Consider the following 26,306-nt stretch of genomic DNA (forward strand, 5'->3'; position numbering starts at 1 on the left):
AGCCGTCGGAAGCAGCGACGCGGAGCTCCCCGACCCAAAGCCGCAACAAATCGCCGGTCCGTGCAGGCAGCCGCCATGGCCACCGCCGCTGCCGCCGCAACCAGCAAACACACCCCCTCTCAGCCATTGCGCCGCCGCTGACGGCACGCCCTAGAATCCACCACCCTGTTGCCGCATGCGCGGACCCGGGGCCTAGCCTGCTCGCGAACCCCTCGCCGCGGCCCGCGATGCATCGGGCGATGCGGCTGCGCTGCCTCCTGCGCCCCCCACCCATCTCCCTCGGCACCCCCTCGGCCGCCGGCGGGAGATTTGGCGCGCCCGACGGGGCACGGACGCTGGGTGCGCCGCACCAGCCCTTCAGCGAGAGGGGGCGGCTTCTCCGGTTCTACAGCTCCAAGGAGGAGGGCGTGGGAAGCGCGGACACGGCGGCGGGGAGCGGCGGCAGCAGCAACCAGCAGGACCACGCGCGACTCGGGGAGAAGGACCAGCAGGAGTGGCTGAGCGGCGAGCGGTTCCTCACCGGCTGCAAGAGGCGGGAGTCGCCCTTCCTCACCAAGCGCGAGCGCTTCCGCAACGAGTTCCTGCGCCGCGTCGTGCCGTGGCAGAAGAGCAGCCTCACCTGGAGCAACTTCCCCTACTACGTCGAGTAAGCACGACGACACGCCCACCATCTACCGCGGGAGGTTTCCCCCTTCCGGACGTCACTAACCCAGCTTCCATTTCGCTGTCCCTGTTTTCCGGTTGCAAGTAACAATGCGAGGCAGCTGCTGACCGAGTGTGTGGCATCGCACCTGCGGAACAAGGACGCCACTTCGGAGTACGGTTCACGGCTGCAGTCATCCGGTGGGAGGATATTGCTCCAGAGCTTGCCAGGTGTTGTACAGACAATGTTTCCTCAATGTGTGTGTGCCTTTCTGCTGGTTTTGGATGTTGAGATTTTGTTTCCATTGCAGGAACCGAGCTTTACCGGGAGAGATTGGTGAGAGCGATCGCCCATGAGCTACGCGTGCCATTGTTGGTGCTGGACAGCAGTGTTCTGGCTCCATTTGTAAGACAATCTCCTCCAGTTTCAAAAGCATAGTCCTCCAGTTTTGTTTGGCAAACCTGATGCCTCACCTCCTCATAGGATAATGGTGAAGATTGTTCAGAGACCGAGGAAGAGGATGGCCAGGCGGAGTCAGAAGAGGAAGGCTCAGGATCAGAAGCGGAAGATGAAGATTCTGGTGAAAGCGATGACGATGAAGCTACCAAATCATTGGAAGAACTTAAGAAGTTAGTTCCGCGCAGGATTGAGGAATTCGCCAAGGTGTTTGTTTCTGATAAGTTACCAAATCATATAATATGACAGTTGATAATTCTTACTATCTTGCTCTTATTATTATATTTCAACACCCAGGGCTGTACCTTTACTTTGTATATATCCACCTATTTTATAAAATTGGGGGCATAAGGTAAAAAACGCTCAAGTTTATATTAGTGTCTTGTAGTGAACTTCTGATATAAATATATGCATCTAATAAGTGTCAGTCTCATGCAATGGTGTTGTATCTTTTCGACTAGCATGCTAATTAGTTTTGGACCCTATTTTCCCCTTTCTGTTTGTTTGCTTCTCTACGGCTTACAACTTATCCCTTAACATCTCGTCTTAGAGAGTTGTTGGTGAGCAAGAAAATTCTTCAGCAGCAGAATCCACCACCGAGTCCCCTGAAGAAGAGAAAAGACCTCTCCAAAAGGGTACATGACTAAGTTTTTTTTTTCTTCTTGAGTGTTGTTTTCTCCAGTATTGACTGCACATTAGATATCATAATTAATCATGACCCTGGTACTTGATCTTATACTGGTGAGTAGCTACTTCTTGTGTTGCTTGTGATAATACATGCTAAGCTCTGCTGTAGGTTAATATGTCATGTTATGTGTATTAACTCAGGTGCATTTGCTTGTTAATCACACATCGCCATCTGATAATACTCATCTCATTCTGCTTACTAATGTGTTCAACATTCTGCATGTTAGATAAATAGTTATTTCTCAGACCGTCAACTATGCACATAGCCAGTTGCGTTGTACTGTTGATTTTTCTGAGGGTGAACTGAAGCATCACTTCACCACAAAACACATAAATGATCAACTACTCTACACCACCAACTTTCTTCCGAACTTCAGAATTTTGTCTTTTTGTATTGGATCAGCAGTTCAGCACTACAGATATTGTATGAGATTAATGTAATGCCACTGGCATAAGTTTCATAGCATACCTATTAGTGAATGTGAAATTCAGGCTGGACCATTTTAATATGTACCAAACTCTGTATGAAGACCGCACCGACTTCCTTTATCATTGTTTCAGGTGACAGGGTCAAGTATGTTGGAGCGTCAGTGCTTGTTGAAGCAGATAACAGGTACTTGTTGGGAGTGCTGCACCTATTTTTTTTTTTTTTTGGTTTAGCCACCTTTTTCTTGATTTTCTCCCTTTGCATTAACAACCTTTCAATTCGTTAAACTCATGTTTTGGTACCTAATTTGATTTGATGTATCTGTGCAGAGCGCTGACATGTCTGTTGTAGTGTTATGTGTTATATGATGTCATGAGTTTCTCCCAGGTTTACATGTTCTATTCGTGTTGTTGATTATATCGAAATAAATGAGAGTTTGTTTCTGGAAATTGTTAATAAGCATGAGTATTAATTATTCATAATTCATCAGACCTGAGTAACCCAAAGAAATTCGAACTGAAATTCATGCATGGGCTGCAATTGTGTGAGACGTGTGCCTATGCATATAGACACACTTGTGGAGCAAGCACATGACGGAAGATGGGTGGGCCTTTATGTGGATGTGTAGGACTGGCCACATGGGTACTTGCTGGTCCAGGTGTATGCATGGTTTCCATGTTTATTCTTTTGAGCTCTTGTGCATGACTATGTGCATGCGTGCATTGTTAGTTCTCTCTGCATGCATGCTCAGTAATGCTGGTGAGATTGGAGCTAGGTATTAGGAGGGCATGTTGCACATGTTTGTAGAGTTCATTCCCTCTCATCTAACAGGGCTATGGACCGGCGTACTAATTGAGCTCATCTAACCATGATGCACTTCATACAGGATCATTCTGGGGAAAATTCCTACTCAAGAGGGAGCAGCAGATGCCTATACCTTTATTAGCGGCAGGTGGGTGGATATATCTTGTCTCAGATAGGTGGCTTTGACTGCATGCCTTGTTCCATGTTTTGTTTGTGTTTCAGCTTTTAACGCCTTGGGATAACTGGACAGATGTTATCTTTACGAGTATGTTTAATATTTTAAGTTTCTCATTAAAATAACTGTAATATGGCAATGAATATCTTGAATTGAAACCAAATGCCGGTCTCAAGCATATTATGAAACATTTGTAAGTTCTGCTGAAATCTTTGCTTGCTATGCTTAAAATAAATGGTATATATACATGTTTAGGCTGATTTTTTTTGCTTGTAGTTGTAGACACTCACTGGACACAATGTGCTTCCTTCCATCTTGGTAGTCCACATTGACATTGTTTCTGATGAATGATTTGGTTTCATGTTTCGTGTTCTTGATATTACAAGCTGAATAGCTTATATCTTGACATTCTTAAAGTACTCTTGTGTATTCTTTTATAACTCAACATTCTCCCAACTGTTAAATTGCAGAACTTTATCAAATGGACAGCGTGGAGAGATATATGAGATAAATGGCGATCAAGTGGCTGTTATATTTGACCCTCCTGACGAGAAACTGGCTGATGGTACAAAAGATGAAGCTAACGAAGACGCCGAAGAGGAAGATGCTAAATCATCGGTTTACTGGGTTGACAGTATGTATTCCATTCCAAGCGTCCATAGCTTCATCCAGTTTGAATATCCTGCAATTTTAACAATGGTCTTGTTTGTGCTTTTAGCTCAAGATATTGCGCATGACCATGATACTCAGGCGGAAGATTGGCATATCGCGATCGAAGCCTTTTGTGAGGTAAATTGTCACACAATATGTTTTGTGCGGAACATTTTTCTCTTTCTCCCTGCATGCATAAGTTTGTGTAGCTTTGACCACTAGTCTATGTTATGTACATTCCGTGTTCTATCTGTTCTGCTCTGTAAACTTACCTCTCTTGGGTTTTCTTTGCTTAAAAAAAATAGGCACTGCCATCTCTTCAACCAGCCATTGTTTACTTTCCGGACAGTTCACAGTGGCTTTCTAGGGCAGTTCCAAGATCAAATCGCAGAGAGTTTATCGAAAAGGTAGAGGAAATGTTTGATCAGCTTAATGGACCTTTAGTGTTGATATGTGGGCAGAACATACTCGAGGCAGCACCCAAGGATAAAGATCCGGTAAGCGATAGAAACTCATCTAGTCTCACTCGCTCATGCTTCCATTCATATATAGATATTTTCTGATTCTTACTTTTGTTATGGATAAATACAGAAGGCGCTGGTGTTTCACAATCTTTCTCGCCTGTCTCCACTGGTAATTTCATGCTAATCTATTGAAGCATATATGTTTGTTTTGTGGTGTTACCCCGTTACAACTGATTATGAAAGCATCTTCAATTCTTTATTATCCTGTTTAGCTTTGTAATTGTCTCTTACCTAGGTATTAGTTATGGCACAGCATGCCACAAAGTTTCTTTAGCTGTTGCATCTACAAGAGACCTCCAAACATGTCGTACTATTTTTTTCTTGCCCTTTTATGCCCTCATTCCCTTATTTCTTACGTGCTAGCAACACTGGTGACTCTGGATGGGAAAAGAAACTATTAGCACTGACAGGACATATATATTGCTTAACCTAACCTATGAAATATTCCCATGAGTTGTGTTCATTGTGCTCGTCCTCACATTATCAGCATAAGTCAAGGGATCTTTGACATAGCTGGATAAATTAGCAGCAAGACAGCTTGGTATGCTAGGTCAGTTCTGGCAAAGACTGCCTGGTGGCAGGTTGCTGTCCCTGTGCTAAGCTGTACTGGATTGCAGAGAATAATGATCAAATCTAGTATAATGTTTCCGTTACAACTGTTAGAAGAGTTTAGGAGTTAGTATGTGAAAAACTAGCATAGTGGAAATTCTTTGATGAAGCCACAGCAATGTAAATGCAGCCTCCAAAAGCATCAATAATTTTCCATAGCCTCCTCGCAAATATACTGTACCTTAGCATTGTCCCAATAACAAAGTAGATAGAAAACAAAAGTGGGTTTTACATTGGTCTGCTTGTAAATTTGAACTGCTGCTTTGAGCTACTTTCTTTGGAACAATGTCTTGGAGAGTTGGTTTCATTTTTGGCCATAGCAACAAGTGAAATTCGTAGTAATTTGAAATTTCTATTTTTTTCAGACATCATCCTTGAGGAGGCTGGTAGGGGGGCTAAAAGGGCGGAAACCTTCAAAGTCTAATGGCATAGCAAAGCTCTTCGGAAACAAATTTTTTGTTCCTCTTCCAAAGGTATAAAAAGGTTTACATCATTTTTTGTACTTTGTTCCTGGAAGTAATGGTATGTTAATCCTTTTTTTTTTTTGGCCACTGGTATGTTAATCCTAGTGTTTCATTAGTCACCGTCAGTGCACAAAAGCTTACTATCTGCAAGCCCCTCTAGCTTGTTTAATGCTGTTGTCTTTATAGCTGTGTAATACTTTCTTTTATGTTCAGGATGATGAGCAACTGAGAGTTTTCAATAACCAGATTGAGGAGGACAAAAAAATAATCATTTCAAGGCATAACCTTGTTGAAGTACACAAGGTATTGGAAGAGCTATTTGCTTAGTCAGTAATTTTAATCAATTCGTATTCATTTCCATTATTCAGCCCTCATATGGGAAGTGACTTAATGGCGCTTCCCCAAGTGCTTACCTGTAAGTCATGGCCGGTAAATGCAGGTGCTTGAAGAGCATGAGCTATCATGTGAAAATCTGCTGCACGTGAAGTTAGATGGCATTATTCTGACAAAACAAAGTAAGCCTGCTAACTGGATCCATATTATGACGCATATGCTTTTTCCCTAAAATCATGATTGCCAGTGTGGCTAATGTGCTGATGGATCATATCAAACAACGTCCAACTTAAAGTTTATTGAAGTTCATGATTATTATTTGGTTTGTGGGTGGCATACTAGCATGCAATCTGGTTTTATCGATCCAACCGTAGGTTCTAACTCATATCATTACTCTCGTTAGGAATCTTGATTTGCAATGTGCACACTGACCCCGCTAAACTGCAACTAGAGAACGCGATTTGTGCTCAGTCAGTGGGCATGGGTCCAAAGAATTTGAAGTTGCATGTCCTTATAAGTAAATTAATATTCACCTTCCTACTGAGTATAACTCCCGCTCACCTGTCTCCGTTTCAAAAGCAAAAACTCCCACTCACCTGTCTTAAGTTACAACCTTTTTTTTTACTTGTAAATTCCTCTAGTCTGTTCTGGGCTCCTTTTCTGCCTTCTGTTTTCCTAATTAGTCTTCCAAACTCTTACCAGATCCCCCGTTCCTCTCCAGCTCATCGTTGGCATAGCTAATGATGTGGGACCCATGTCGTGTACATTTTTCTACTAGATCTAGTTTTTAGGTTATTGGTTTCTACCTTTTAGGTTCCTCCTTTTTTTTTAAAGTGGTCTAGGTTGCTCCTGGTGTGGAGTGGTTTTGCCCTTGTTGGTTTCAGTCTTTAATATACTCTTTCTGTTCCAAATTAATTGACTCTGGAGGGAGTAAAGAGTCAATTAATTTGGAACATAAGGAGTAAGTAGCTAAGAACCTTCGGATCTAGGCAGCAACATGGGTTAGTCGACAGGCATCAACTTCTCCATGTATTTCTCCCTCCTTTGTTCTTTCTTTGAACTCCAGATCCAAACCCACTAGGTTTTACGCTGGATGCTCCTCACCCTCTTCAATCACTGTTGTCTGTGGTCGCCATGGTTGGAGGCCCAACATTATCGGTACACGATGGCGCAGGATCTGCTGCATGACACGCCACCTTGTTTACACATTGGTGATAACCAAAAATCACCTCGCAGTCCCAAATGCCAATCGGGCCAAGTAGACCCTTTCCTCATTCTTCAGTCCTCATGTTGTTGATCACTTGCGCAAATGCCACAGCTGCCAGATCTGATCAGAAATTCACGGCCAGCAAGCAGCAATACCCGTTCCTCATCTCGGTCAGTGGGAGATGTATCCTTGGGATATGCTCGTATTTGTTGTTTATTGTTTCAGCTGTTTGTGGACGCATGACTGTATGATGCTGTACCTTTTGTCACGCTATAAACGAACTTAAAAGTGCCTTAAGTTGGAGTAGAACAGTTTGCTAACTGCATGCATTTGTAAATTTGTATTGTGGATGTAGGAGCAGAGAAGGTCATTGGATGGGCTAGAAGTCACTACTTGTCGTCAGCAACTCATCCTTCCATTAAGGGCGACAAGCTAGTTATTCCCCGCGAGAGGTATTTCCTCATTGGTCTGGCCATTCAATCGTATCTTTGGCTAGACATAACTGTTAATATCTTACCTTATTTGAAGTCTGGAGCTAGCAATCAGGAGGCTAAGGGAGCAGGAGGCTTCACCTAAGAAGCTCTCTGAAAACATGAAGGTACTCTAAGTTATGGTTGTTTCATAGAGTTAGTTAGTTTGTTCTTATTTAGCAAGTTCGTTATGTTGTGATGATGTCCAACCTCAATGAGTGTTTTGCTGCAGATGTTGGCAAAAGATGAATTTGAGCGCAATTTCATTTCAGCAGTTGTACCTCCCCATGAAATTGGAGTTAAATTTGAAGATATTGGTGCTCTCGAGGATGTCAAGAAGACACTGGACGAACTTGTTACTCTTCCAATGAGGAGACCAGAGCTTTTCTCACGTGGGAACTTGTTAAGGGTATAATGCTTTCCATTTGCATATACATATCTCCCTGTAGTAATTTGGGCTTCTTAATATTGATTCTGGTCCCTTGTTACCATATGGGCTTACAAACTACTTTGACTGCCAATTTATATCCATACAACACTGAAATAGTCTTCTAATGCAAAAATAACCTTAGTTTTATCTTTAGTTCCAAACCTCTACATACGAAATGTACTTACAATTTTGGTGGGGCCTTGGTGCTATTCCTCTGCAAGCTTGTTTTGTAGCTCTCAATACTCAATATTACATGATGTTGTTTTATAATAAGTGATTATCTTTGGAGATTTTAGAGAGGTATTTTTATGGATGTCTAGTAAAGCAGATTTTTTGTGCTGAATGTACATAATGGGTCCTCTAATGAGTTGGAAACTTGTAGTGAGCCAGCACTAGGTACAAGTTTGCGGTAGATGAAACAGTTGATTGGGTTGCTATCCTTAACGGTAACTTCGTTGATATCCTCAGCTTAGAGGGTTTTTCATTTTCCTCCAGTAATTTTGTTCATGATATCTGCGATAGTGATACCTATAACAGGTAGCAAAATATTCCGTATAAACTCTTTTTTGGGTGTTTTCATGATAAATTGCTTTGGTAGTGCTATTTGCATACTTGGATGCAGGGTGCAAGCATGACTTATTGAGCTTAATTAAATCATTAAAGAGTGAGAAATGGTGATGTGATATCATTTGACTCAACTTCATAAATCAAATTGCTAAGTCCATGAAGAAACACTGTTACATTTTTATGGCACTCCTATAATAGAAGAAATATCTCTGATGCAAAGTCTAAAACTTTTGGCTTTCTTAGATGTACTTTTGTATGCATGGCTTTATTTCATTGTTGTATTTTTGACATGAAGTGTCTCTGTGGACCTTTGTTCAGCCTTGCAAAGGAATACTGCTTTTTGGACCTCCTGGAACAGGAAAAACACTTTTGGCAAAGGCACTTGCGACAGAAGCTGGAGCAAATTTTATCAGCATCACTGGTTCTAGTCTCACGTCAAAGGTAGATGTACTCGACTTTGGAGTGTAGGAGTTGTATTATTGTGACAACTGATTGGAATGAAAATTATGAATCACTTATTCACTTCTATATCATCTGAAAAATCCCTTCTTCTATTTGACCCTAAAATATCCTGCGCCATTTTATGTTTTCCAATTCACAGACGCTTTTGCATGGTTATCTCCCTCCTGTATCAAATTTACCACTGCTTGTAGTTGCAGACTGATAGGCTGAACATTCTCTTTGTAAACAAATACTTTGGTAATGATCATGTATGATTTCTTAGATCACACTACTCTTCCATCCTTCCATTTATGCTATACTAGTAATAATCAAACCTCTATTAGCTCCTAGATCAATTTCAGCACTGCTTTCATCTATCGTCCCTCCCTGCTAGTTGTGTGCGTACGTGCTGCTTTACATGAAATTACGAAGACGTGTATAGAAGTTCATCTTGTGTGTGAATTCTCTTCCTGGAATGTACACGAAATTTCACAACTCAATTCAGTAGCCAATATCTGTTTTCTGTCAACAGTGGTTTGGAGATGCTGAGAAGCTCACCAAAGCCCTTTTCTCCTTTGCGAGTCGGCTAGCTCCTGTCATCATATTTGTGGATGAGGTGAGTTTTGATTTGATCAAACAAACTGAAGTAGGTTATTTATATTCAGGACGGTGTCCTTATCATTTCAACAGGTCACATGGAATCTCCTGATTCTCATGCAATTTTGTTTTGCTAATGGTAGGTTGACAGCCTACTTGGTGCAAGAGGTGGTGCAATGGAGCATGAAGCAACGAGAAGGATGCGCAATGAGTTTATGGCAGCTTGGGATGGTCTACGGTCCAAAGAGAATCAAAGGATACTTATTCTTGGTGCAACGAACCGTCCATTTGATCTAGATGATGCAGTAATACGGCGTTTGCCCAGGAGGTAAAATCTGCATTTATGTGCTTGTGCCTGGCAATGTATTACTTTGGCTTGGTGCCTTAACAATGTGATGATCTGCAACATGATTCATAGGATATACGTCGACCTTCCAGATGCGCAAAACCGAATGAAAATTCTTAAGATTTTACTTGCCAAAGAAAACCTAGAATCTGAATTTGGATTTGACGAACTAGCCAACGCAACAGAAGGTTACTCTGGAAGTGACTTGAAGGTACCATACTTAAGTCATCATCAGTTGTTCTATTCTTCTCCTAATTTACCTGATGTCCACTTATGTTACTCATGTGTAACTTTGTATAAACTCGTTTGGTGCATTTTTCTGCAGAACCTATGCATAGCCGCAGCATACAGGCCAGTTCATGAACTACTAGAAGAAGAAAATAAGGTGTCATTATCTTGCTTTTCGTATTGGTTGTTGCAAGTTTATTCATCGTGGATTCTCCTGCATGTTTGCTCACATGGTTGCCACCTTTTCTTAGGGGGCTAGTACAAAAACTTCTTTGAGGTCCTTAAAGTTGGATGACTTTATCCAAGCAAAAGCCAAGGTATTAGAACCCTACTGTTTGTTGACTGTTCTGTGCATTCCAATGGATATCATGTTTCATATTTCATTGTTTGCATCACCTGTACAGGTGAGCCCATCCGTTTCTTTCGATGCCACAAGCATGAACGAGCTAAGAAAATGGAACGAGCAGTACGGTGAAGGTGGCAGCAGGAGTAAATCACCTTTTGGGTTTGGCAGCTAACATGTTCCTGTAGTGTGAGTATAATCTGTAGTACCATTAGCCCATTGTGCTCTTATTTAGCCATACAGAATTAAATCAGTGGTAGAGCTTTCGCGTCTCAGCTTTGATGACCGCCTTTTTAACTGCAGCGGCCAATCTTGCCCTCTCTCCATTTCTTAGTACTTACCTAGAGTCTATTTGAGCATTGATATGTCCCTGCATCAACAGAGAAACACCTATGTTTCCCGAGCCTGGTTAATAGACAGTGTTAACCATTTCTCCTGTTGTACCGTTGCCGCATCCTGGCCGATGCCTGATCAAACTGTAAATAGCTCCAGAAATTTTGACCAGAACAACTGACAGTGTACCATCTTAAAATAAACTACGTGTTCTGTTGTTTCTTCGTGACTGTTTTCCATGATTGAATAATGTTGTCTGCACAATTACCTGTTGGAGAGAACCAATGTGTTCTGTTGCTGTCGCTTGACTGCCTTGATATGCTTACTGTTTCGGTTCTGTTCTATACCACTAGTACATTTTTTTCCATTTGTGATTCGAGTCTTTAACGACCAAGTGTAGCTCCTGCAATGTGTTGGGTAAAGAGTTTTTTACGCATCATTCTATACTTTCTTTTATGACGGATGCATGTACCTTCCTGTTGTGCCAGCGAGCATGTTCATAGTTTGGTCCCAAACTGCCAAGCAAGTGAATCAATCCCGCACCTTACCGTGTGGACGGTTTAGCCTTGTTTTCTTTGGTTTCTACTGTACTTTCTAGACTCAACTAGCAAAGGAGCAGAGCTGGGACGATGGGTATAGAAAGTGTATCCGGTGGATCGGATGGAGATCATGGTGGCAGACTGGTGGTGGTGGTGGCGGGCACGCATGGTCGAACGCGCGCGCGGCGTCCCGAGGCTGACGCGATGCTCCTCATTGTTGACCGCATGCTGACTTTCTGCGGTCACTACTGGTCCAAGTTAGGGCACCTCAGGCTACCCCTTGCCTTTGCTCTGTTTCCCAGCCATGTTGTTTCTTTCATTTCATATATGTTACTGTATTATAAAAATTTGTAGACATATTATAAGAAAAAAATACGTTGCTGACCAGCGAAATTTAAGGACGTCTTACATTTTGGGATGAAGAAAATATTGTTCTTCCAAGCTGACCTTAAAACAGAATGAACATGATTGATGGCGAAAAAACCACTGAATCAACAAAGAGGTTAGGAGGCAACTTTATTATAAGGGAGTAGCCAGTAGCCCGAGGTACCACCGTGGCTGAAAGTCTAGAATTTCATATCTGATATTCCTTAAGGAAACGAGAAAACAGTACAAGTGATGGACAACAAGACGCACAAAATGACCAATAAACAATAAAATTACATCGAAAATCATATTGGCCGTCTTCTTCCTAAAGCTTCCTCATCAGTTGCCAGAGGTTAAGAATACACTGAACACACAGTAAGGAAAAGTGACAGATGCAAACACACTTTCCAATTAAGTCGCCATATGAGACTTCGAAGACCACAATAGCTACTCGTTGCGAACAATGAGATCTGGTAGTTGCAGATCGAATATCACTTCCGAACACACCCCACGCAGTACATGCTTGCAAATCTTCACCCTTAGATCATAGGGTTTAGGAAACTAAGCCTTACCGTAGAGTAGAGCGAAAGAAGAGAGGTCAAAAAAAGGCATGGAGGGAGCGATTTTGCTGACCGGTTTGTTCTATGTACCTTACGTCAAAGTAGAACATACTAATTTTGTCTCTTCTTCACCTCTTGTCATGTGGCCACTCCTCTTCTGTAACGAGGAAGACATGTGTGTATTCCCCCCTCTCCAACATGACCGCTGAAAAGGGATGCAACATGTTCCCCGCCCTCTCCTCCATCAGCAACCCCAGTGGTCCCCCCTTTCCCGCAAGCTTTGTCTCCGACGTGTAGATAGGTTAGGATTTTGTGGTGGCATCACTCTGATGGTGGCCGCGATGGCTCAGGCGGATAAGCTTTTCCTACCCTTGGCCCCGTCTCGACCTTGTAGAGTGGCAGTGTGGATTTGTGCCGTATCAACAAAACCGTGAGGCTAGGTTTCTTGTGCTTCGACCCCACTTCTTTCAGCATCGACACTAATACCAAATATTTTATGCAAACACCGTTCCGTGAAGCGGTGACATCGAAACTTGATCGAGGGATTCAGGCTACCCTAGTGGCGAACCTTGACCATAATTATAGGAGGGGTAAAAAGACATTAGATGAAACCTGAGCGAGCCAGATTAAAATCTTTTCTATTTTGTATGGTAAAAAATGGTAAATACTAAGTAGTATTGTGTAATTTTTCATTGAGTTGGGGGGTGGGGGGGGGGGGGGGGAAGGCATGGCCCCTTTTGGCCTCCACTAAGATCCGCCAGTGGGCTGCCCCATCAACATGTTCTTCTCCGTGACAAGAGGTCCTATGAACTATAGTCTTGATGACTTCCTTTATGTAGGCAACAATGTCAGGCTAGCCCCAACGGCGGGGTTGTAGGAGCGATGTACCATCGAATCGTGCTGTTGGAAGAGGGCGGTGAGTCCAAAGAATTTATTTTTTCTTAATTTTTGATTAGGGATTTTCTGTAATGATGCGGTTGTTCAATGAGCATCCTTGTTGAGTAGATATTCTCTGGTGTATTTCTTACCATATGCCCCCCTCCTTCTTCGTATAGTCGAGAACGTGGTGAGCCCACATTGTACCTATATGTGTGCATATGCACCAGAGTAATACATCATGCATTACAAACTTTCTACAATCCTCATTTTTTTTCCGCGGAGAAACATACTGCAAAGACATGGTGGTACCATTATTGCTGAGTCTGTATTCTTGCCGTTTCACGGAGGCTCGGGGAGGCAGGGAGAGTGGTGAATAATTAAACTTGTAGAAAAACATTATAGGGTGAACTTCTAAGAACTATCGAATTTGTAAAAAATGCTGCCAGGCGTGTTGAACTCAGAGCACACCGCATTTCCACGATCCTGCATTTCAATATCTGATTTTTTTTACTGCATCTCACCTTTCACGTGCAAGAATTAGTTTAAGGTCACGAGGGGCGAAACTGTAACTTGACATGATGAGACCGACGCAGCGACCCGCCACTCCGGCGTCAGCGTCTTGCCCTGTCCGAGTTGGACCAACCTACCGTCGTCACGGACGCTATTTAAGACCGGGATCGCGACCACCACTCGCCGCCACCAGCTCCAGCTCCGCCCTGCGACCTCGCACGCGCGCGCGCTACGGCTACCTACCTACCCACCTGCTACGTACGAGGATCCCGTCCTGCGCGACGCAGCCTCGCGACCGGGGATGGCAATGGAGGCGGCCGTCGCGATGCAGACGCGGGCGGTCGGGGTCGTCGGAGGCGGGAGCCGGAGCGGGGCTCTCGGCGTCGGCGGGGATAGGCGGCCCCGGGCGGGGAGCCTGCGAATCGGAGGATCCGCTGGAGGGGCGGCGCTGCGGGCTCGCGGGGCCAAGCCCGTCGCCCCGCTCTGCTGCGTCAAGACATCCAGAGGTATGTTGTTTTCCGGCCTTTTCGGTTGAATCCACGAGACTCTGTCTGGGGGTTGGGACGATGCAGCATGATTCTTTCTGCTCTGGGAAAAATCGTGCGATAGTGGGGTATGATAAATTTTGGAGCTTTGGCGATCCGCCTAATTCCATCGGTTAATTCGTGGCAAAATTTGTTGGGAGAAGGGATGCTCTCCTCTGCTGTCGATAAACGTGGCTGCCCGTGGACTGAACAGAGCTAGGTAGTTGTTGGGGGTAGGTAGGTGATCGCTTTGCTCGGTCAAATTGGCACACTTGTGGTGGTGGGGGAGGGACAGAGAACACTTATCCCGTCCGTGTTCGACGATGTAGATGGAACTTAAATCAAGCGCGCGCGATAGCTCGTCGTTGAATTGGTTATGGGATGGAGGCACTAGTTGCTATTTATTAGGACATACACATACTCGTACTGATTTTTCTTTGTGGCCTTCCTGTACTACAGGTCAGCAGAGCTTGCATAACTCGGTTGACGAAGCCCTGTTGCTAAAGGTCTACATCTTACACTGAATTCTTCCTTATATGAATAGTAGAGCCAACTGTTTTCTTTTTTGGGCGTCGCTTCTGACATACGTGTGTTGTAATTGCAGAGGAAAGCAGAACAGGTTCTGTTCGAATTGAACGGGCGCTGTATTTACCTAGTTGGTAAGTTCCCGCACCTATCCTTTTTTACTCTTACCGAGGAGTAAAGAACAGAGAATTTCTTCTTTGTGTCTTAAATTAATAAGAGTATGCTGCTCATAATGCAGGAATGATGGGCTCCGGAAAGAGTACGGTGGGCAAGATATTAGCCGAAGTGCTGGGTTATTCATACTTTGACAGCGATAGTTTGGTCGAACAGGCAGTTGGCATGCCTTCTGTTGCTCAAATATTCAAGGTTCATAGTGAAGCATTCTTCAGAGATAATGAGGTAATGCTTGGTGTACAGTTTTGTTGTAGATTGTGCGTCGCTGTAGCACTAAGAATTAAAAGACTTATGGACTGATATTTTCTAGTTTATCTGCCCTCTTCGTTGTACAGAGCAGCGTCTTGAGAGATCTGTCCTCAATGCAGCGGTTAGTTGTTGCTACTGGAGGCGGTGCTGTTATTCGGCCAGTTAACTGGTATTGGAATTGCTCTGATCTCGTCACCATTTTATTTATTTTATCCTGTTTTCTCCTATGGATGAATAATAGTTAGATTTTTATTTATTTTCAGGAGTTACATGAAGAAAGGTATGTCTATCATGTTGGATGTGCCTTTGGATGCACTTGCGAAGCGAATTGCACAAGTTGGGACTGCTTCTCGCCCCCTTCTAGATCAACCATCTGCTGATCCATACACAGCGGTAGCTGCTCTCATTCTTCGAAACCATTTTTTTTTTTTTTTAACACGCTGATCTCTGTTTTGGGTGTTTTAGCATGCTTACAACGTATCTTGTCACTGACCCGCTTTACGACCATAAAATATGATATCGCTGTTGTGTTACTTTGTGCGCAAACACTAAATGAGAAACAACAAAGAATGGCAGTAAACATCCATGCAATTTTTTAAACCCTCTACATGTACATTGGCTGTAGAAATTTGTCTTTCTCCCTGTTCCCACTAGTTAAAATGTATGACTCAGTGCTTTTGTCTGTGCCACAGGCTTTCGCGAAACTTAGCCTGCTCGCGGAGCAAAGAGGGGATGCTTATGCTAATGCCGATGTAAGGGTTTCACTAGAAGGTATGTTAGGTTCATAGATTTGTGCCACATGGTCACCATTTATTTGTGCCTGAGCAAATTTCTAGTTCAGCAGAAAATAAGTGTCTCCATTTATCTGTGCAGAGATTGCAGCTAAACAGGGTCATGGAGATGTCTCTCAGCTAACCCCAACTGATATCGCGATTGAGGTATGATACATATTGAGTCAATTTTTCGTGTACAATTGACATTCCATGCTTTCTCCAACGCACCCCTTAGACGAATTTTCCTCTGATGTAATGTCCTGCTGCAATTCAGGCCCTACAGAAGATTCAGAATTTTGTCAATGAGCACTCCATGGCCAGTGGCCCATTTGAAGACTTATAAGTTGATCACAAAGATACGAAGGATACAAGCCCTGTAGATTTTGGCCCCCATTTTTTCTTGTACTCTGTATGTTTATTCTTTTATACCTCAACATTATTCATTTATTCTTTGTACCCAAAGAGGAGATGGGCTTGCGCATGCTCAGAAATAAATAAGAGAATAGCCGATGGTGCTAATGTGACAGTTCCACAGTTCGGAATGATCATTGCAGTTACATATTTCACTCTATCTTTTCCGTAAGTGGGATCTTCTTTTTAGGTGAAATTCATATGAAAACTTTTGTGTACTCATGTTTTCTGATGTGATATACTTCATGCCAAATGTAAAATGAGCACAATAGGTTGAGAAAAATAAATCGAACATGAACATCAAGGCCTTTCAGAAACAAAAAAAAGAAGTTATATCATTTTTTTTTTGGTATCTCAACGTTTTACAAAGCCTGGAGTAGGCCTAGCCTGGAGCCTCAAGAGAAGAAACATCCAACGACCCTCTGCAAGTATATGAAACGAGTATGAGTTGGTGACTCATCTCTCGCAAGGCCTGTCTCTGAACTAATGTTTGGTCGTCAAACTGATGGGATACACAAGACTTGATCTACTGGGAGGCCGGGAGGACTGTTTATGACACATGGAGCCATGGCTCACCTGGCTACGTTCATTTTTAAAGAAAAACGTCGCTGTAAATTTTGTTTATTGTGGCCCAGCGAACGCAAAGATTGGCTGAGACAAGGTGGCCTTCTTAAACAAACAGTTTTTTCAAGTACTCCGTAGAAAAGAAATAAGGAGTGTTCTACAGAAACTGGATGCTTAACAGTCGTCAGGCATACTTTTCCAGTGAGTTGTCGATTACTGAAGATCTCATTTAAAGTCATACTTGGTTCTCTGAGTGTTCGACCAGGTTTAGTAAGCCATACAATGTAGCTCATGTTCTTGCGCAATTAGGTGTTAAATGCCATGTAAACTCCACTTTGTCCCGGGAGGGTTCCTGAGTGTGCTATTGATGCTGTAATGGGCGATTTTCCCCAAAATGTTTCATAATAAAGCTATACACAATTGGTATTATGGGACATGTTTCATGATTTGCAGAGTGTCGAGCTGGAAGTGTGACAGTTGAGAAACATATTCAGTAATTGCATTGGCAAGGTCTAATTGGTATCATTTGTTGCTGCCATGCGTGTTTTCACTGAGGCAAAAGGGCTCAAAACAAATTCAATGCAGAGCACCTACCAAGAAACATGATAAATACCTGAATATTAAGGGGACGAAAAGTAACATCGATAAAAGCACGGTCAAACAAAACTGCTCACATCAGGACCTTCATCAGGTTTGTCAATTGAAACTGCCCTTTGGTTGTGCCTGATGTGGGCTCTGCCGATGAGAGTGGACGAGGCCTTTTTTGTTGTTTCCCTCCTTGTGCTAGGGCCAGCTCGACGGTTCTCTAACTTGAGGAGTTGTGTGGGGAACCGGTTCTGCCTTTATTCGTTGAGCAAGTGAAGGTGAACTCATGGAGATCTCAATTCTGGATTCACCATCTAGTGAGGCGTTGGGCTTTAAAGAGAGTAGTGTTGTGGACGGTGCAGTTTCTCTCTCACATGGGAGTGCGGAGAAGTCTCTCCGAGGGAATAGAAAGAAGAGGGGCATCACAAGGAATACTTCCGTCGATGCTCGAGAGACCCAATTAGCATCTTCGTATCCGTTTAGTGTGTCTTATTTGTGATGTGGTGATCCATGTGTCTTTAGTCTGAAGTAGGTTGAGAGAATTTGGTTGATTTGTCTTTCCATCAGGAAGTTGCATGTGTGGGGTGTTGCGGAAAGTATTTTCTAACGCAACGGGTAACTACCGGATACATATCTATCGTTCAGGTCTTCGTGATTCGTGTGAGGCTCCCTTCCTATATCTAGTGTATATCATCTCTATATGATACTTCTCTGAAATCTAAAAGAAAATTTAGTAGAATCTCGTAATTTATTTATATAAACCGGAATTCATGATACTTTAAATAAAAGTAACTATAATAATTCAAATATGTGTGAAATACATGTATTATGTTGTTGAAATAACAAAATTCCAATATAGATTTATTTATATCTAACAAATATCGTATATATATTAGGAAAATAGTGGGCTACCATGGGTGGTAGCTATACATATACATCCAGCCATTAGATCTTCTATAGGGAGCATGAAACTGCATCTAGAGAGCACAACTTATTAACAGAAGTTGCTAACGTCGTCACATCGAAAATTGCATATCCACTCTGCAACCCCACCTGCCGTAGCCATTCTTCATCCCATCCCCAACCCCACATTCCCGGACAGGGATTCAGTAACATTGAAACAGCATGGCACGTTGTGCCATGATCTCTCATCCACCCTATATTTTCCATCTAACGGCTGCAATCGAGCGATCTGAAAATTTTACTAAAATTGTCTTTTTTGCTGCGCCCAAAATACAAATTATTTTTGATTGAAACTTTCCGCAGTTACAACATGATTCGTTGGTAATACTTACATTTTTTGTTTTGAATTTTTTGATGATTTTTAATTTTTTTTTGAAAATCATCACAAAAATTCAAAATAAAAAATATACATGTTGCCAACGAATCATGTTGTAAGTACGGAAAGTTTCAATCAAAAATATTTTGTATTTTGGGCGCAGCAAAAAAGACAAATTTAGCAAAATTTTCAGATCGATTGATAGCAGCCGTTAGATGAAAAGTGTAGGGTGGATGAGAGGTCATGGCACAACGTGCCATGCTGTTTCAATGTTACTGAATCCCTGTCCCACATTCCCTACCCGTCCCCTTTTCCCCTCCCCAACCTTCGCTCACCTCCTTTGCCCCGGCGGCTAGCCGCTGCACCGCCTCCTCCTGCACGGCAGCATGCACGGGGAGAAATCAACGCGGCGTGCGGACCGGAGAGATGGGAGGAGACGGGCGGGCGCATGGTTGTGAAGGGCTCGCGGCGGGATCAGCAGCTCATCCCCGTGGGCGGTCCACCCTGCCTCCTTGCCGAGGAAACCACCACGCGCCCCCACCACGAATCCCACCACCGACGACCCCCACCGTGTCCTATTTTTCTCTTTTCTTGCGTCTATTTGTGTTTTTGATTCATCCACTTTTTCCTTACTTTTTTCCTGGTCTTCACTTTCCCCTTTTTTCTCCGATCTTATTTCCTAGTTTGTTGACCTCCGCGCGTCCGGGGATGCGGATGGAGAAGCTTGCGGTTCCCGACGGGGGGCGCAGTCTGCAAGGTAAGATGGACAGAGGGGCTCCCGTTTGACGCCCGCATGGAGGAGCTCCTGTTCGCTGTCGCCTTCCATCTCACGCCCATCTCCGTCCGCAAGTGCGCTCCGCCTCACCCCATCTCTGTCTGGCGGCGCCCGTTCAGGCTGTGGCAGATTTGTTCTCCTGCCGACACAGAACTTGCTTGCGTGAGGCAGCCCGTGCTCACCCCGCCCATTGATCGATTTGGGGCTGGGAGGAAAAAATATGCAGGGTCGATGGATTTGTGATTTTACAGTTGAAGGAGGTGAGATTCTTTATTTCTTTGCTGCCCTTGCCTTGGTGATACGAACACATTCCCCTTCGGGAGAGTCGCTCGGTGTGGAGCTGGGGCTGGGTTGAGCAGCCGCATGGGCCATGGACTTGGAGGCGAAGCTCGGTGTGGCTCGTGTCCTGGAGCTAGCCTGGACCAGCTGGAGGTGGAGCACGGTGTGGTCAGCTCGTTGTTGGGTATGGATGGGGAGAGAACATTAGAGTTAACTCAATGACTAGTATGTGCCGATGCATGCTCAGTTTCGACCATAATTGTTGCTGTGGCTGCATCCGCCGGGTCATTGGCTGACGTAGCAGGGGATACCATGCATGAGGTAAGATCCTTGTACAAGACTCTATTGCTGCTGGGTCGATGGTTTTGTGATTTGCGATTCAAAGAGTGAGATTTTTTATTTCCTACCGCACTTGCCTTGGTGATACTGATACATTCCCCTTCCTTTTTTCTGATCTCCACTTTTACATTCTCTTTCTGACCTTACTCTGTTAATTTGTGGGGTTTGCTGTGTACATTCATTTGAGGTTGGATTTGATGTTTCAGATTGATCAAACACAAGCAAGTGGTGATGAGTCACAGTTAGATGTGCATTGTGTAGTGTATTGAACTTATCAGTTCCAGCCCTGTAGTTCTCAGGTGTTAAGTTTCCTGCCCAGTTTCACTTTATGCTCTAGAGTGCTCAAAGGGACATGTTCAGTCAGTAATTCAGAGCAAATGTCTGCTTTAGAGTTAGTATTTGTTGCATGTATACATCAGGCGGTGCTATTCTAAGGTTTTTACATCTTCTCATCTTATTTCAGGAAGACACCATCAGGGAAGGAGGCGTGTGACGCAGGCAAGAAGATAGAGAGGTTCATCGGCATGGACGACAAAGCAACAACGACAAGCGGCGCAGCAATGAAGTATTAGTGATCTTGGATGGCAATCGTTTTTCCATGATGTATTTGATGCTAGAGGAAGCAGCAGTACGTAGAGGGATTGTATGCTTGTTTTTCTGTCCATTTTTTGGCTCCAGATCCTTCTTCAATGATATTCTTCTCCCTCGTCTCTTGCATCCATGAGTTGGTCATTCCTCAATTTGCTTATTTTCTCCTCTTCAACCTCCTTTAATGGAGGACCTTCAGGTTGAAGCAGCAGTACGTAGAGGGGATTAGTGATGTTCTTCCCTCAAGCTGTTGTCCAGTGCCCATCGAAGGGCCTTTACTTAGCAGCTAGAGCATAGGCTTCTAAAAAATCCAGAGCGTCTGTGGCCAGTTCTCCCTCTCACACGGTTAAAAAGAAAGTTCTTGCTCTTAATTTCATTCCAGATAATGGTCTATTGGAGCGGCTTTCCATTCGCTGGACTAACTGAGTTATAGCCTGTGATGCTTTTTACCTCAGGTTTAATACTAGTATAATATAGCATGGTTTCTATCTTAAAAAAAATAATTGTGCTATCTGAAGCGAGAGATGGTGCTGGATCAGATAGAAGATTCTTTTTGTTTCAGAAATTTGTTGCAAGAGATTTTGGAGGTTGGGAAAAAGCAAGTATGTGAGCCAGAAGGCATCGCACACGTGCATCGCCATTCGTGCCAGCACTTGCTGCTTACTGCTTATTTGCTGACAGCTTATTGCGAGCTGCGCGGCAGCCGGAAACCTCGACGTCTCGTACATACTCGGAATGGTATGATCGATTTTCTCAGTAACAAAAACACCATCTCCTCGTTTTTGCCTCTTCAATCGTCTGGAAAACCTGTCCTGCCCGCGGGAGAAATATGCAACCGTCTCCCCTGCCACCTGATTCACGTAAAGCCTTCTCAACTGCGCCGTAATTCCAAGCAGCTCGAAGTCTCGGCCCGCACGGCAACCTGTAAAAAAAAGAAAGGCTAGCATTTGAGTGGAAAGATCGTTGGCAGAATATCCATATTAGGCAGGAAGAAATCAAAAATGTGTGGGCGAAGAACAGAAATTAAGCACCCATCTGCTGGGACAGCAGACGACATCGCGAATCCACGGATGGTTTGCTCGGAAAGAAATGTTGTACTAGCTCAGCCACATAAAAATGTGAGAGCTAAATCATAACAGTGCGATGTGCTAAATCCTACTGCTAATTGCACCACCACAAAGCAACGTCTACCATTTACCAAATACCATGGACTTCCGTAGGACATATTTTTTAGTTTGAACCGTACCGTGCCGATGAAAATGTGTGAAAACTAGTAAAAAATCACACATTGCATACGGTATGGCTAGCAACCGTCACCAGCTACCGTCGCCGGTGCAAATTGTCAAAAGGAGTAAAAAATGCTAAATTTTCACACGACGGATGGTCATCACCGTGGCCGACACAATGTGTGAAATCATGTTAAAAAAGGTGTTGGAAAGTTGTGGCAGCTTTTTTCCCTGCCGTATTAGACTGCATGCAATCACGGAGCACAAACGTCCGTTCAGTAAAAGTGCTCCTGGGTATTTGATCTGGCCATGAGTAGAATCTGAACTCCTTCTATCCAACGGCTGCTACCCTATGCATAGGTACCACCCTTGGTAGTAAATCCGCGTCGATATATATTATATCATAGTAAATAAATAACAAATTAGAAAAAAATCAGCACGAATTACGAAGTCACTACCGGTCGGATGATGCCCGGTAGGAACCGGCTCCGTCAGAAAATCCTCTCTCTAGGGTGTTGTTCTTTTTGTTGTGACTGTTTTTCCCCGGGTTTTCCTCCATTTCATTTTTGAATAACAACTAAATATGCTCTCAACAACTTACGGGAAGAAGTCGAAGAAGCATTACCTTTCTTTTGAGGACGAAATGACAAAAGTACCTCTCCCAAACTCACACGTGCTCTCCATATGATCATTTGTTATGGGGCAGAGGCTAAATTGGTACGCAGTAATCCTAGACTTACGGACACACTGTTGCCTACGGAAATTGCACGGTGAATTGATTGGCCGTGTTTTGAATCCGTAAGAAAATTATGCAGGAATTGTCCATACACGTAGCATTTCCCATTGATACCTCACCATGTGTGGAAGTGCTAAGACTTGGAGTCGTTTTCGTCTGCCTGTCGCACGGAGAAGCTAGCTGGATCGAGGAAGCTATGTATAAGAGCGTTTCCTTTATTCTGTTGAATATAAATATAGTGTCTAGCCTTTTTTCAGTAAATCGGTCTTTTGAGATAATTGGCTAGTACATAAATCCTATATATTGAACATTGAAAACCAAATGTTTACGGGAGAAGCAAACAGGAAAAAAAATTATGCGGCATGTGCACCGAACCCATGATAAGAACTATATATTCAACATCAAAAACCAAATGTTTCCACGAGAAGCAAACATGCACCCGGCCATGGCGCATCCACCAGGATGGAGCACACAGGCTCCAACTGAAAGTTAAGCAAGCGGAAGGACCGAAGGAAATAGGAAATACAATCGTAGCTAAGATAACTGAGGCTTCACAGTGTTTAACAGCTTCTCCACCTCAGCGGCGAACCGATCCATTGCCAGCCGGGGCAGCACGACCGGCACGGCAACTGCGTCGTCCCCACCGCGATCCTTGACGGCGATGAAGAAACTCAGACCGAAGGCAGCGTCGGCTGGGCCAGCGTAAACCGGCTCGCCCCACCCGAAGTCGACGCGGTGAAACCCGAGACGTCGGGCGTCAGAGATCACCAACATGTTGGCCGGCCACAAGTACCGCCGGCCGAGCAGCACCATCTCGTCGATCATGGAACGAACGTATTCGGCGGTCACCGCGGCCTTGGCCCGCCGCACCAGCGCCACGGCGTCGCCCAGCGAGCCGCCACGTAGCGCCGCCGGGTCGACCAGCACCGTGGAGTGCACAATAGCGTTGCCGTAGTATCCCGTGGGTAGGCTCATCTCGGCGGCGGCGCTCCTCAAGTTAGTGACAAAAACCAGCGACGCAGTCCCGCCTGGAGGGAGCTCAAGCGCGGCGGTGCGAGCACGCCAGAGGAACGCGGCGAGGGCCTCGAAGGTGGTGGCGGTGTCGCGGAGGAGGCTTTTCTTGATGGCGGTGAGGTCCGATGCGCCGAAAGTGAAAGAACGCATGACCATATCGCCGGCCGGCGGAGGCGGCTCAAGTAGTTGGTCCAACTCGCGGTGTGTAAAGGACGGCGCAGGCGGGTCGCGCACCTCGAGGAGCTCGCGGGACCAGACGGGCTCGACGGTCGTCGACGGGAGACCTCGTGCGAGCTCCGCCATGGCGTTCATGAACTGGGCGATGCCGATCCCGTCGCAGATGGTGTGGTTGAAGCGGAGCGCGAATATGAAGCTGCCGCACAGCAGACGCGTTACCTAGTCGATCGTCGCCAGTTCTGGTTAGATTAGATCATGTATCCATGCAATACTTCAATAAAAAAATTAGTCTCTGTAACTGCGCGTTCTGCTTGTTCAAGGATGTCATCGAAGTCTATTCATCATGCTACCTAATTTCAGTTAATACTTGACGATATTCTATTGAAAATTGCAACTTTTTCCAATCCAAATTAATTGATGTAGGTTTAGACAAAATGTTTAATAAATTTATCTAGGTTCAATAAGATCTATGATTGGGCGAAAACCTAAGATCTATGAGTGTGGATTTTCTTCATGATAAAATCCTAAGATTTATTTTCAAGAAAAAAAATCCGAAGACTTATGATTGAGAGACGATGACACGTGTGTACTATTTTTTTTGTTGGAGACATCATTTTTAGAGAACTTAAACTTTAGGTGTTATCACGGTGGGGTTTGTGCTGCGGCTATAAGAACTACTACACCACTAGAACCTATTTTTAGAATGTTGCTGTAGATATCGAATGTAATTGGTATTTTCACGATATATATATTAATTTTATCAGGAAAAAATGCTAGTTTCAGTAAACCTTCCAGGATCAGATAGTATTGTAATTACCTGTATAAGTAGCAAGGGAGAGTTAAGCACGCTGCTGGAGCCCTCCACGTCGAAGAGCAGCTGATCCCAGCAAGGGAACGGCGGCCTGAGCCCGACCGCCTCCAGCTCTGCCAGCCGCACGTCAGCGTCGGCCTCCACGAAGAGCACCCCCTCGCCGGTGCAGTCGACCACCAGCTTCCCATCCTCAGCCTCCCTGAGCCGACCGGCCAACGGGTAGTAGCGCACCAGCGCCTCGCCGAGCGCGCGTCGGATGACGCCGGCCGGGTCGACGCCGTCGTCTCCGCCGCGGTAAAAGAGGGCCAAGGACACATGCACGCGCAAGTCTTCCATGTCGTCGAGGTCCGACAGACGCTTCGTCTCCCGGGGCGTATGGGCAGCCGGGCCGACGAGCTCCGGGTCACGCCGGCGCACGGCGTAGGCCAGCGTCGCCGGCGTGTGCACCCGCTCCTTGGTCTGCTTTAGCATATCCACGGGCGGAGTTAGCTTGTGAGTAGAGCCATCTGAGCTGAGTTGACGAGGCCGGCAGGGGTTCACCCATGGAGATCGTTGCTCCTTCCTGCTGTAATTTCTGTGGAGGATGCTGGGCAGAGCCCGGGCAGCTGCCCTCGCTCGCCAGACTATAGCCCCGCAGCTGAGCATAGCTAGGATGGTCTCGGAGCAAGTTGGAAGCAACAACTACTACCCTGTTGGCTTCCAGAGTTCTGCACGTGTACTTATAGTACATCAATGTGAGATTGTAAGCGGCTACAGAACATCGCTCCTACTAGCGGCGCGACGCATTTTAATGTTCGTTTGCGTCGCGGTACGGACGTAAAAATGATCGTTTTTATCCGCGCGTCCGTTTGCGTGGGGTCTGCTCTAGCGGGGCGACGTATTTTTTTTTCTTTTTTTTTTCCTCTTCTTCATTTAAACATAGTTTCAAATATAACATTTTAAAACATGATTTTACACAAACTAACACATAGTTTGGAACATGGTTTACACAAACTAACACATAGTTTGAACCATGATGGACACAAATATAATTTGTTTTTTAAAAAGCCAGTTGTGTTGATTTCCGTATGTTCACTGCCAAGAAAGAACATTCGAGGGCACACCCAATCACCCAAACTGGAAAATCCAGCGGGAGGAGATGGTGCCCTTGTTGGTTCTACCGATGAGGCGAACATCCAGAAACCTCGACTACTGGCTTCGTCTGGCCCGTAGCTAGATTCGATGCAAAGAAAGAACACTCGACATTCTAACTATCGGTGTCGGAGCCAGAGTCGTCGGTGTGGTAGTGCCTGCGGCAGGCTGTGTCGTCGAACACCTTGACGATCATCTCGCCGTCCCCCTCGTAGAGGAAGGTGAGCTGGCAGCCGGGCTCGAGCTCGAGGTCACGGGCGAACTTGTCCCACCCCGTGTGCAGGTACATCTTGCCCTGCCCGTCGAACATGACCTCCACGGTCCAGCGGCAGAAGTTGCAGCTGGCCTCCTATAGCTGTAACTGCGCCGACTCGACGCCGTCGACGAACTCGGCGAACTTGTCCGGTAGCCTCTTGATGGCGAGTGGGTCGTCGTCGATGCGGAGGAGGAACTCGAAGCAGCGCTCCTTGCGAGGACGAGGAGGGCGCAGGCGACGACGAGCGTGGGGCCGTAGCTGCTCCACCACGGCGGCCCCTGCCCCGGCCACGGGGGCGCCC

The 26,306-nt window shown here is 44.9% G+C and overlaps 3 protein-coding genes across 3 annotated transcripts; 2 read left to right on the forward strand and 1 right to left on the reverse strand.

The window, feature by feature from the left end:
* Window positions 1–239: 239 nt before the first annotated feature.
* Window positions 240–10,972, forward strand: LOC124708615. The gene is made up of 24 exons (XM_047240298.1): window positions 240–646; window positions 749–873; window positions 954–1,048; window positions 1,127–1,306; window positions 1,650–1,734; window positions 2,348–2,399; window positions 3,100–3,165; window positions 3,663–3,826; window positions 3,911–3,981; window positions 4,149–4,340; window positions 4,435–4,476; window positions 5,342–5,449; window positions 5,654–5,743; window positions 5,880–5,955; window positions 7,336–7,432; window positions 7,509–7,578; window positions 7,683–7,859; window positions 8,766–8,888; window positions 9,421–9,504; window positions 9,629–9,813; window positions 9,904–10,042; window positions 10,157–10,216; window positions 10,311–10,376; window positions 10,464–10,972. The coding sequence occupies exons 1-24, from the start codon at window positions 240–242 to the stop codon at window positions 10,575–10,577; spliced, it is 2,868 nt and encodes a 955-aa protein (XP_047096254.1). The 3' UTR covers window positions 10,578–10,972.
* Window positions 10,973–13,875: 2,903 nt separating this feature from the next.
* Window positions 13,876–16,403, forward strand: LOC124674004 (shikimate kinase 2, chloroplastic-like). Its single transcript, XM_047210050.1, has 9 exons — window positions 13,876–14,095; window positions 14,573–14,619; window positions 14,718–14,772; window positions 14,877–15,037; window positions 15,148–15,230; window positions 15,325–15,454; window positions 15,754–15,832; window positions 15,935–15,999; window positions 16,109–16,403. The coding sequence occupies exons 1-9, from the start codon at window positions 13,891–13,893 to the stop codon at window positions 16,175–16,177; spliced, it is 894 nt and encodes a 297-aa protein (XP_047066006.1). The 5' UTR covers window positions 13,876–13,890; the 3' UTR covers window positions 16,178–16,403.
* A 6,747-nt stretch (window positions 16,404–23,150) lies between these two features.
* On the reverse strand, window positions 23,151–25,263 carry LOC124708624 (benzyl alcohol O-benzoyltransferase-like). Its single transcript, XM_047240302.1, has 2 exons — window positions 24,625–25,263; window positions 23,151–24,026 (listed from the first exon to the last, which is right to left on the reverse strand). The coding sequence occupies exons 1-2, from the start codon at window positions 25,261–25,263 to the stop codon at window positions 23,151–23,153; spliced, it is 1,515 nt and encodes a 504-aa protein (XP_047096258.1).
* Between the last annotated feature and the right edge of the window lie 1,043 nt (window positions 25,264–26,306).

This window comes from Lolium rigidum, chromosome 1, assembly GCF_022539505.1.
Source record: "Lolium rigidum isolate FL_2022 chromosome 1, APGP_CSIRO_Lrig_0.1, whole genome shotgun sequence".
NCBI lineage: Eukaryota > Viridiplantae > Streptophyta > Magnoliopsida > Poales > Poaceae > Lolium > Lolium rigidum.

Coding starts and splice junctions, on each gene's coding strand:
- LOC124708615 (XM_047240298.1), top strand. CDS start 240: ATGCGGCTGCGCTGCCTCCTGCGCCCCCCACCCATCTCCCTCGGCACC. Junction 7,860..8,765: donor CACGTGGGAACTTGTTAAGG/GTATAATGCTTT, acceptor ACCTTTGTTCAG/CCTTGCAAAGGAATACTGCT. Junction 8,889..9,420: donor GTTCTAGTCTCACGTCAAAG/GTAGATGTACTC, acceptor TTCTGTCAACAG/TGGTTTGGAGATGCTGAGAA.
- LOC124674004 (XM_047210050.1), top strand. CDS start 13,891: ATGGCAATGGAGGCGGCCGTCGCGATGCAGACGCGGGCGGTCGGGGTC. Junction 14,620..14,717: donor ACGAAGCCCTGTTGCTAAAG/GTCTACATCTTA, acceptor TTGTAATTGCAG/AGGAAAGCAGAACAGGTTCT. Junction 15,038..15,147: donor CATTCTTCAGAGATAATGAG/GTAATGCTTGGT, acceptor TTCGTTGTACAG/AGCAGCGTCTTGAGAGATCT.
- LOC124708624 (XM_047240302.1), bottom strand. CDS start 25,263: ATGCTCAGCTGCGGGGCTATAGTCTGGCGAGCGAGGGCAGCTGCCCGG. Junction 24,027..24,624: donor CTCCCTTGCTACTTATACAG/GTAATTACAATA, acceptor ACGATCGACTAG/GTAACGCGTCTGCTGTGCGG.